Below are 12,252 nucleotides of genomic sequence, written 5' to 3'. Positions count from 1 at the left end.
CCGGTGTGATCTTCTCTGACACCGGCCGTTCTGTGACCCGGCCGGATCACAGAACGGCTGGTCTCATACGCCATGTGAACATGGCCTTAAAGTGAATGTCTATCTGTTATGAACATTTGATCCTTTTAGATAATAGAGTACGTTATTTCCTCTATAATGACAGTACCATCCCGCAAAGCAATCTCCACTCCGCCAATAACAACCTCTTCTAAACTCCCAAACACTATCAAAGACAAGACTTCTCTCGAGGTTCCAATCTGTCTCTAGAACGATCCCTTACTCATACATTCTCCACCCCTCAAAACCCTCTAATGCTCCCTAAAAAGTCTCCTGGCATAGAACCTGGCCTAAAGATCCCTCCTAAGGAAACTCTAATGTCATCTCTCCCTGGCTTGTCTAAAGCTGCATAACCTTGTGTATCTAGCTCCTATTCTGTAAATGGGCACTGTCACCCAAAAAACTTTTGGCATGTTATAAAGACATATCAAATGTTTTTTTTTTTTTATTGGTTTGGGTCTGAGTGTTCATATCATGACCGTTAAGGGAAACAAACCGCGAGAAGTCCACTCTCAACGTGGCTTTGTGTGAAGGCTGCATAATATAGGTCTATGGGACCCTCTCACTCATATAGACAGAGGGCAGCAAGAAAGGTGCACAATAGCACTCTTCCTCCGCCTGTTCTGTCTGAACACCCAGAACATGACCGATAAAAACGATTGTCATGTCTCTTTGTGACAGTACCCACACTCCATAGACTGAGAGCAACTATACCTGCAGTCTTCAACTGGTTCATCGGACTGTCTAAGGTGTAAGGCGGCCTCCCGAATCCCAAAAGCTGGTTTTCTGGCAGTGGTTCAACCCTCACCCTCCATAGACGACACATGATGAATGTTCAAGCATCCCGAACATTTATGTGCATAGGGGGAAACTCCATAATAAATGTTTTGCCGAAAGTAATTGAAAATGCACTTTATGTGGGAGATTTATCAAACATGGTGTAAAGTATAACTGGCTCAGTTGCCCCTAGCAACCAACCAGATTCCACCTTTCATTCCTCACGGACTTTTTGGAAAATGAAAGGTGGAATCTGATTGGTTGCTAAGGGCAACTGAGCCAGTTTCACTTTACACCATGTTTGATAAATCTCCCCCTATATGTCTGCTACACTGAATATTGCTATTGTTGCAATGTTTTACCCCAATATGTAAAGCACATTGGAAGCTAGTATAATAATAATGATGTAAGAAGTCTTCCCTTAGTTGTCGGTGTCTTTCGTACAGGATCAGTGAATGTGAAGCAGTTCCGTCTGCTGGTGGTAACTTGGCAGGTCTGGCTGGTGCGGTGATAATGCTCTGGACACCTGCTATTTCCCATCAGCGCCTGCTGTCTGGAGAGTTGACTCTCTTCTACAGAAACTCTAATACTCAGCTGTTTATGCCTCAGTTCTGCAATAAACACACTTTTATTTTGCTACTTTGCCTTTTTCTTATCTTGGTGTGACATCCATTTGGTTGGACTGTGAACGATAGGAGGTTAAAAGAAAAATCAGGGAAAACTTCCCAAGAAATCACTGTTTTAGCTGGGGCGGTATAACCAGACCATAATGTATAATGCTGGCATTTAAAGGGCAAATCTAGAGAGTACCTATATCATCAGTGATAAGGTACCCAACCAATGGAGACCAAAGCTTTCCACACTTCTTAGATAGGTATGTATATTTGGCTGGCAGCTATCTGCTGATCCCCCCCATCGGCTATGTTCACACTGTGTAAAAAAAAAAAAAAAAAAAAGGAGAGAGAAAAAGCCGTCCCGGTTCAAGAGGGGCCTGGGAAAAGAACGGCGCCATACGCTGGAATTGGGCCATGGTTCAAAAAAAGAACCACGACTACCTTCTGTAGTGAAAAAGCAATCTCCCAGCCTCCCCCCTCACATCAGATGAAGCAGGATTTCTGTCTCCATTATGTGGCTATGGAGAGGGGAGGGGCTGTTAGGAGTGACTGAGCACGGAGCAGTCCAGCACAGCACAACACCCTGCAATCTTCTCTCAGTAAGTTCATAGATAAGCACTGACCTTTCTGACATCTGAATTTAGCATTTTAGGTGCCTAGAGAGTCTACAAACAGCTGACCTTCATGTCACCTCTTCCTCCTCCCTCATCTCCCTCAGCCCCTCCCCCCTTCATAGGCTTACAATGGAGAGAGCAGAACCCGTCTTCACTGGCTTCTCTGTAATGAAGACGTGTTTGCCTGATAATGCACAGATAAGAAGTCAGGGGGGGAGGCTGGGAGATTGCTTCTTGAGTACAGAAGGAGGCTTTTTTGGCTGATGAAACCTATTACAGAGTTTCTTAAAATCGCTTATACTACTGATTTCTGCAATAAAAAAAAACATGACAGTTACTCTTTAAAGCCAATGGACGTTTTTTGGGTGGATGTCAAATTAATGTTCATGTCAATTATTCACTGACGTTATTTTGCAAACAACTGATTTTTTTTCAGTTGTTCACACACATTTTTTTTCACCTTCCTTTAAGAATTTTTACTTCTAAATTCAATGGACGGGCACCCAAACTTAAAATGACGGACGTCATTTTGAGAAAGAAAAAAAACATTCTGGTGTGCCCGCACTCCAATTTGCCATAGACCACAGTGTAAAGTACGGCCGAGAGCCGTACTTTATACTGTGAGCAGCTGTTCACTGAAAATAGACCAGTCAATTATTCTGTGTGTCCGCAGAGAACAACGGCTAGAGTGTATACAGGGTGTATACACTGCGGCTGTTGTTCCATACACTTTTATGTAATTGATAGCTGTCAATAAACAACGACCGTTGTTGCAACCTACAACCAACAACAGCAGCAGTGGCCAGTATCTGTATTTCACCTTAAAGTGTGCCTATATTTTCGCTTGCGTGGAGGGACATCCTTTCAAAACTTTAGCAGATTCATAGCCAGCTCCTAAAGCGAGCAGTACACAGAACTGCTGGAAGCCCCATAGATGTACACTATAAGTCTTTTACAATGCAAGTCTATTGTGCTTCTGGCAGTTCCGGTGTCATCAACTTTTGACATGTCTGAGGAGATATCAAAGTGACGGCAAATAACACTTTAATTTTACTTCTTTACTTTTCTTTGGTCGCATGTCTTCATCAGTCATATTTCAGTGGAGCTGACCTCATCCATTGAGGTCGGGAAGCCTCTGCATAAGACAATCAGCCGATCCTACCAAAATTATCAGGTTTAGAAGACCTTTTTTTCTTTTTTTAATATATATATCACCAATTAACTCTTTCTGTCTCTTGACCTTTGGGGTTGTGGTCTTTTGGGTCTCCCACTAAACACATCAGATAATGGACGTGGATCCATTTAGTAACACCGGCTTGCGTACAATCATAGAGTTGTGTTTTTCGGACCTTAGTGAACATTTTTCTTACAAATGATAGTAACAATGAATCAAAAAGCGTCACTGGAAGACAAGCAAGTAGTTCCATAGACAGTATGGAGATTTATCGTAAATTCATGCATTGACAGCGCAGATAGTTTCGGCATTCACTAGTGGGCAACAAAAACTCTTGTCTGTGCATGCTGGGAGACGGGGTGGGGGGTCTTTAGGAAACAAACAACGGAAATGGACAAAATTTTAAATAAATATAAGAAACAGGAGGGGGTGGGGGGACAAGATTTAAATGTTGTAGTGACCATTCCTGGGGACTTACTCAGAGCCTTTGTTCCATAACCGTCGTCACCTAATCCGAGGCTGTCCTGCCCAGCAGTACCCAGAGAGTGAGCAATGAGAGAGGAAGAGGAGGCGCAGAAGAGGAAGGAAAAAGTCAGTGGAGTTGAAATGAATACTACCATGACAGACCATGCAGAATAACAACCTGGATCCTTGCATCGTCCATTTTAACAATTGAGTCTGATGACATTTTGGGGGGTTATAAGCCATATAGGAGGGTTTAAACCAATTCTGAGGGGGTTAGAAGTAGAGTGACCTTGAAGAAAAACGCAAAATATAAAGGACGATTACATTAGATATGAGGTCGAGAAAACTGGCAATGACCTTAGACCTTAAAACCAAATGCAGTTGCTATAGAGTCTGCTTGCTAGAGATGAGCAAACCTCGCACGCGATCTGGTTCGTCTGAACCCAATCATGCGGCACTGATTGTCCAGACAAAACTGGACATTGGGACTATAAGTCTGGGTGAGGTGTGTGCCTATACACCATCAATGAGTTAATGGATCTCTGTATGAGCGTGGAGATCAAGCAACCAACTTCTTCTATTACATCCTTACCATTACTTAAAAATAAGGACACAGCTAAAAAGTAATTTATAACACAGGCTGGAAGGTGCCCTAAACAAGAATTACAACAGGGGCCAAGGTCTGAGACTAAATATTTTTGAAAAAGGGGTATTTTTCCTATACTCTTTGAAAGTGAAAAAGAAACGGCATCTTAATAGTACTAAAAAGTGACCTGATATGTTTCCCTAATACTGACATACAGGGAACATGTAAAAGTGCTATACACTGTACTAATAACAATAGCATGTTAGCCTATACATATCCAGCATGCAGGAAGTTTGGACAGGATGGTTGGGGTAAATGAATGGTTCCTTGGGCCCACCAGTTAAGATGTTTCTGAGGGTTGTCTTGTGAGAATTATGGGGTACAATTTAATGTTATAGGGGACTTTTAAACAGGCAGATTATCAGCAGGAAGTGCTGCTATAAATGCTCTTTCAGTGGACAATGAGGCTTGTCAGTAATGTCAGTAATCGGCCCAAATTAAAAAACAGAAAAAAGGCCCAGGCGCCTCGTGTAATATCTAAGGACAGTACGTGGATAAGGCAGATGAGGCCTGCTCACCCCTTCGTTGGGGTACAGTAGTGATCAGAATCCATAATAGTTAGTGAACAGCTGTAAAAATGCCAGGATACGTGGTAAAAAAAAAAAAAAAACAGGACAAAGCTGACGGTGCCCAACAAGAGATTACTCCCAACGAGAGCCCTTGTATACATTACTCCTTTGTGGTATAGTAATCAGCCAAGGAGCGGGAAAATGCCCAATCCTCAGCTGATCTCATCTTTTGTGGCTCGTTTAATAATATTACTATCGGCCGCACATCTCCCGGTGTGAACAGGGGATGTGCGACTGACAGCAACATATTAAATGGCAACAGGGATCATCTGTACAGCCTGGCAGCACTGATCTTGTCTTCTGAGGGCACTGCAAACAAGCGCCAATCTCGCTGATCAGCACTCAGGTGCTTCAGGTCAAGGCTCTATATTAGGCCATGTAAAAGAACATATAGGGGGAGATTTATCAAAGAGTGTAAAATTTAGACTGGTGCAAACTGCCCACAGCAACCAATCACAGTTCCTCTTTCCTTTCAGCACTGCCTAAAGCTGAGCTGTGATTGGTTGCTGTGGGTAGTTTGCACCAGTCTAAATTTTACACCCTTTGATAAATCTTCCCCATAGTCTTGGCCCACTGGAGGATCCACTGGTAATCTGCTGGACCATAGTGGCGGCCCTAGGACTGGTCTAAAGCCCATGTCACAGCCTCCCTCTTACTATAGTTCTCTTATACCTCACATGAAGGGAAGGGCTAACCTAAAATTGTGACAAGAATTTGGCGAAAGCTAAAAACTACAAAGAAGTGACTTGGTAGGCCATAATACTGTACGGTTAGGTTTGCCAAGTCTCTGATAACCTCCTTCACCTCCTTGTATTGTATATGTTGCTTGTTCTTAGAAGGTCAGTCTCTCTTCTAACTGGAAGCAGCCATTTTCTTGATATCGGTCTATTAAGATGAGATACATTATACCGTACGTCTCAGCAACATCACTCCAACTGAGAAACAAAATGGCCGCTTCCACTATGCACAGGCCGGGTAGGATTTAGATCAGATTTATTATTCTGTAGCGTAAAAAGCCAAAGGATCCAGTGTGTATTCATGCAGAGGTCACAGTAGCAATGCCTCTCCTGCCTATCGGACCTATATGCCTAGATGTGTGACAGGGTGAGAGGGAGGGATCGTGTCATGCGTGTCACCCATTACTTTTTGTGCCACACGTGACATCGTCTCCGAGGCTCTACTTACGGTCAGGATCACTTGTTTCTTGCTCACTCTGCTCCTTGTTCTTGTAGAATGGGAACTTTCGTGAAAAGATGAAGTTCTTTTTACGCCTGTCATTGAATGACTGTGAAGGAGAGAAGGTATGGGGCAAAAACAGGGGCGTCTAATTCTTGTCACACTCATGCTGACAAAACTAGTGTGTAAATGTGGATACAACTACAGTGACCAAAGTATCTCTACGGAAAATAAATCATTTTCAAAAATATAAAAATTGAATTTCTATTTTTTTTTTTTTAGTTTTAATTTTAAAAAAGATGAAATTATCTGTAGATTTTTGTTTAGTCTAAAGGTTTTACTCCAATATTTTTTCCCTCTCCTGTATTGTCCTTTGAAGGTTCGGTATAGATGCACATAATGCTGTATACACTGCCTAGCTGTTAAGCAAACCATACGCTGAAATGTCATTATTCTGAAACTCCATGGCTATGAAATGCTAATAATCCAGTGATTGGCAAGAAATATTTCATGAATGTTTGTAGTAAAGTTTTATCCCATGAATGAGTGAAATCCGTAGAAACCATCCAGAACTGAGAGGCAGTTCTGGATGGTTTCTACTGATTTCACTCATTCACTCAGCCTCCTATGGGTCTTTATGGCCTTTGTTGATATCCCATGGGGGCCTATATTTTTTATGCTGGCTTTACAGGATATCATTTACCAAGAACCTAAATCTATTTAATTCCTATCTACAGAATCTATCTGGTCTATCTATCTATCTATCTATCTATCTATCTATCTATCTATCTATCTATCTATCTACCAAAACGATATCTTGGAGCAGCACAACCGAAGTCGCTGAGTTGGGTGCCAGCAGGTATAGTCTTGACAAGACTTGCTTGATAGATATAGAAATCGCCCACAGCACACCGGTCGTATCAAAGAAAAGTGAATTTATTTCATTGTGAAACAGCACAGCAAACAGTTACATAGCTAACAGCACAGCAAACAGTTACATAGCAAACAGCACAGCAAACAGTTACATAGCTATGTAACTGTTTGCTGTGCTGTTTCACAATGAAATAAATTCACTTTTCTTTGATACGAACGGTGTGCTGTGGGCGATTTCTATATCTATCTATCTATCTCCTATCTATCATCTATCTATCTCCTATCTATCTATCTATCTATCTATCTATCTATCTATCTATCTATCTCCTATCTATCTCCTATCTATCATCTATCTATCTCCTATCTATCTATCTATCTCCTATCTATCATCTATCTATCTATCTATCTATCTATCTGGTCTATCTATCTGGTCTATCTATCTGGTCTATCTATCTATCTATCTCCTATCTATCTATCTATCTATCTATCTATTATACATTATCTATCTATCTCCTATCTATCTATCTCCTATCTATCTATCTATCTATCTATCTATCTATCTATCTATCTCCTATCTATCTATCTATCTATCTATCTATCTATCTATCTCCTATCTATCTATCTATCTATCTATCTATCTATCTATCTATCTATTATACATTATCTATCTATCTCCTATCTATCTATCTATCTATCTATCTGCCACAAAAATATACTAATCTATAGACAACATGTAAAAATAAAGAACAATTTCCTCCTGCATATAGCAGACATTATTATATGTGACTGACACGCTGTGATCGCTACAACCCCCCCCCCCCCCGCCATCACTGACTCGTCTGCAAGTCTTATTACTGTCTGTCACAGTTGTCTAGATATTTATTTTCTTTTACATTACTAGGCACAGCTCAGTCTTCTACCCAGAACAAAGTTCTTACATGGTTTTCTTATATTATATTATCATTTTATTATATTTATAATGAATTATTGCTGTAATCCTAGTCACTACACGATAATCCTAGGTATTAATGCTAGAACTTTTTAATCCTTTGCAGATCATAGAATAAAAATATTATCACTAAGTGATCTCAAATGTACTTACCAATAGAATTATCTCTATCTATCTATCTATCTATCTATCTATCTATCTATCTATCTATCTATCTCCTATCTATCTATCTCCTATCTATCTATCTATCTATCTATCTATCTATCTATCTATCTCCTATCTATCTATCTCCTATCTATCTATCTATCTATCTATCTATCTATCTATCTATCTATCTCCTATCTATCTATCTCCTATCTATCTATCTATCTATCTATCTATCTATCTATCTATCTATCTATCTATCTATCTCCTATCTATCTATCTATCTATCTATCTATCTATCTATCTATCTATCTATCTACTTGTATTCATTTCCTTATTAGTTGGTAATATTACTATGTTATTAGTCAGTAATTTGCTAATCCACTGACAAAACTGTAGTTGTGCTTTTGTCTGAAATATCTGGCGTCCCCTGGTAAGTTTATTTAGATTTTAGACACATCAGATTTTCTATCAGGTTTTGTTCACTTTGTCACTGAAGTTTTGTACCACTTTTACATTTCAAGCATATCTGAACTTTAAAATAAAAAAAAATCAACAACTTAAAAGTGTAAAAATAAAATGGAATACATCGTCTGCTCAACCCATTCACCTCTGACAATTAAGATTAACAAAGAACGTCTTTTGCGTGCCCCAATTTCTACTGTCTGTAGGTTACCAATAAGAAGGAGAGGATGTTGTGAAGACAGTCTATAGGGTTTGTAGTCTATATAAGTAGGGATGAGCGAATCACTTCATTAACTCGCCAAACTGCTTAACAGCCGACTGCTTTTGAATTCCGTGCTGGTCCACTATGGGTGCCTGGAAAAGCTGGATCCAGTCCTGAAAAATCCTCCCAGGACTGGATCCAGCTTTTCCAGGCACCCAGTGTGGAGTGGCACGGATCTCAAACGCAGACGGCTTATAAGCAGATTGCCGAGTTAACGAATCGCTTTGCTTCATTTGTACTATAAATTGGCTCATCTCTACATAAGTCTAAATGAGAGCTGGGGGGAGGGGATTCTTAACTGCAAAGTTCCCTTACCCTTTTTTTTTTTTTAATTTGCAGCATTGCTGCAATAAAAATCATGGTTCCAAAACTCTACAATTCCTAGGATCTCTCCATTTACTTAAAGGGGTGGTCTGGCAAATAAGAATTATTTCTTTGCATTTCTTATATAACCTTGTAATATAAATATACTGAAGATTTTTTTTTTTTTTTTTTACATGACACGGCTCCTCTTATGCCACCAGTAGCTGTGCTGGGAACTGCAGGGCTGCTCAAGCCCTGGTCCCTGGCACAGTTACATATCACTACAGCTGCTGTAGTAAAGAAACTACACTAGGGGCAGCAGCCTGAGTCACTAGCGCTGCAGCCATGACGCCCTGTGGTCAAGTAGTGCTTTCTCTGCTACAGGCTGCCACTGCTGCACCGCTCCAGGCACAAACAGCTTCCACAAGTGTAATTTCTAGAGATGAGCGAGCCCGGCTGAGTTTCGGGTTCGTACGAACCCCAACCATCGACATATGTATCCTGCTGTCCGTCTGCTCCGTGGGGAAGGTGGAGACAGCCCAATGCCTGCCTGGAAAACATGGATACAGCCTATGTCATAGGCTGTATCCATGTTTTCCAGGTGATACTCAGGCTGTCTCCATTGTCCCCATGGACCAGGAAGACAGCGGGATTCAAATGCTGATGGTTTGGGTATGTACAAACCCGAATCTCGGCCCGGCTCGCTCATCTCTAGTAATTTCTATGCTGAGATGCATATGGAGTGGCACAGTATCTGCACGCAGCTGTTCTGCATGCAGCTTGTGCAGCCCTGCAGTTCCCGACACAGCCATTGGTGGCAGCAGAAATGTCGTGTCACCCACTTAATGTAAAATATATAAAGTTATGTAAAAAATAAAGACTCAGTGGTCGAGATTTTGGTCCCTAACATCCAATACTTCTAAAACCAAAGAGTACCTGAAAAATCTCTGTGCAGATTGGCGTGCAGTTAGAGCTGATACTAGAAAATCACATTGCGTTGTCCTACGCCAACCGAGTCCATGCATAAGATTTATTAATAAGAATAGGTCTCATGCATGCAATTCCACAACAGCACGATCTTCCAGTGTTGACTGTATCTGCTCAGAGATTCAGGTACCTTGTAAATACAGAAGGTCAGAGGTGAAGAGGTTAAACTAAATGAAGATTCAGCTGCAACATAAAGTATGTCATGCCTGAAAAAAAAAAAAAAGATTAAAACAATAAAAACATGCGGATGCAAAGCATGGAGCACAGAGCATGAACGAAAACCAGAGAAATGACCTATGATGGCAGCGGCTGTGGAGTAATACACAGTATATGAGACGCTGGCTGACTATGGCGGCGGACGTGCATGCAACTGAAAGTGGAATGAGAAGATAGATGGCCGATGGACTGGGTTATATGTCTTCTCACAGCGGGAAATGTAATGCATCGATAATTCCTAATCATGACATTTCTATCTGTTCTAGTAACTCAATGTGACATCATGTACCAGATTGAAAACCATAAATTATCATACGTATAACCATATTATAAAAAAGCACTTGGTAAAATATATATTAAAGTGAACCCGTCACCATAAATTCACATTATGGATCCAAAATATAAACACTTTTATGGATTTTTTTTGCAATTTTTTTTTTTAAATAATTACTTTTCATTATGTGAAAGGGAACCCAACTCTATAAGAGACCCCTGTGAATTAGAGATATTATTTTAGTTGGTAGTACACTTATGGCCAATAAACAGCCCTCTAAAGTGTCAAGCAGGGGGCACTTCCTGGTTCTGTGTCACATGATCACTTTTGACAGTTAGATTCATCACATGATCCTTTTCAAAATGATGACTGGCTGAGCAGGGCCATATGATACACTATATAGCTCTACAGAGCCAGGAATAGCCTTCTTTTCAGTGGCTCCACTTTAGCATAGGAGGGGCTGTTTAGCAGCTTTAATTGTACTAGCTAATGATGTGTTTACACCGAGAGATTTATCTGACAGATTTTTTAAGCCAAAGCCAGGAACAAACTATAAAAACGCAACAGGTCTTAAAGGAAACACTGAGATTTCTCCTCTTTTCAAATCCATTTCTGGCTTTGGCTTTAAAAATCTGTCAGATAAATCTGTCTATGTTAATGCACCATAATAAAACTCTATAAGGGCACCAGCCCTATGTCCTTATTTCAATAGGTCTGTCATAGTGACAGGTTCCCTTTAAATACTATTCTCCCCTTTCTATGGTGCTGTTTGATGCATGATGGTGGTGACAGCACAGATAACAGGCGTGCAGAGGGGTCACTTAATTTCCTTGCCAAGATAAAAGTAATTAGAGCCATTCCTTTGTGTTGTTAGCACTGAGCCAGGGAGATAAATCTCAATTATCTTGGTTATACGCGGGTGACTGGTCCACAATAATCAGAATAAAGATCAAACAGAAGTGTACACTTCTATAGCAATACAAAAATACAATATACTTTTATATCAAACCAAAATATAATCATACTCCCTCCATAAATCACCCCATTCACTCACAATTCTTGGTAAATAGATAACCCAGAAATGATTTACTACTTAAAGGGACACTGCCCTTCCACTAGCTTCTTATATGTTTCGGTGGTCCAGGCAGTAAGATCCATAGCAATTGCTGGGATAAAGTTGCTGAATGTCCTTTTACTTATAATAGGTTAGGGATATGCAGGTTATAAACCGGCCAGAGGCTAATCAGAGCCAAAGGGGCATAATCCTTAATCCCAGCCATGGAAGGGTCTGAGCACCTGGACCGGGTCACTGTGACATAAAATTCTGTGACATGGCAGCGACCCTTTAAATAAACGGAATAGATTGCAATAGTACATATGACTATAATAATACAGCGGAATTTCATGAAGTATATTCAGGGGGAAGAAAAAAAACAATTGCAACTCAAATATTAAGAACCTCACTTATCATTACTGTTTAAGGGGCCATAAGCTGCACATTTTACTGTGTAACAGGTAGACAGCTAGAAAGAGCTACACAAATGATCCAGCGATTGTTTATGCCGCTTAGTCACACGGCTGGTTGACTTCTTAAAGGAGAAGTTCCATGAAAATGAAAAATCAACTGGAGGCAGGGGTGCGGAAACCTAATAAAGAAATGTATACTTACCCATCCCCATGTCCCCGC

General features: G+C 40.5%; 1 protein-coding gene across 11 annotated transcripts in view; it reads right to left on the bottom strand.

The window, feature by feature from the left end:
• The window catches only part of DLG2 (discs large MAGUK scaffold protein 2), an 818,767-nt gene that overhangs the window by 14,129 nt on the left and 792,386 nt on the right, over positions 1-12,252 (bottom strand). For all 11 annotated transcript variants that reach the window (XM_069969704.1, XM_069969702.1, XM_069969703.1 and 8 more), the window contains one exon: positions 6,102-6,201. In XM_069969704.1, the coding sequence (XP_069825805.1) occupies positions 6,102-6,201 (100 nt within the window). The remainder of the gene's footprint in view (positions 1-6,101; positions 6,202-12,252) is intronic.

The sequence above is a fragment of the Dendropsophus ebraccatus genome, chromosome 5 (assembly GCF_027789765.1).
Source record: "Dendropsophus ebraccatus isolate aDenEbr1 chromosome 5, aDenEbr1.pat, whole genome shotgun sequence".
Taxonomy (NCBI): Eukaryota; Metazoa; Chordata; class Amphibia; order Anura; family Hylidae; genus Dendropsophus; species Dendropsophus ebraccatus.
Note: the sequence above shows the minus strand (reverse complement) of the source record. Positions and strands in the feature narration are given on the sequence as shown.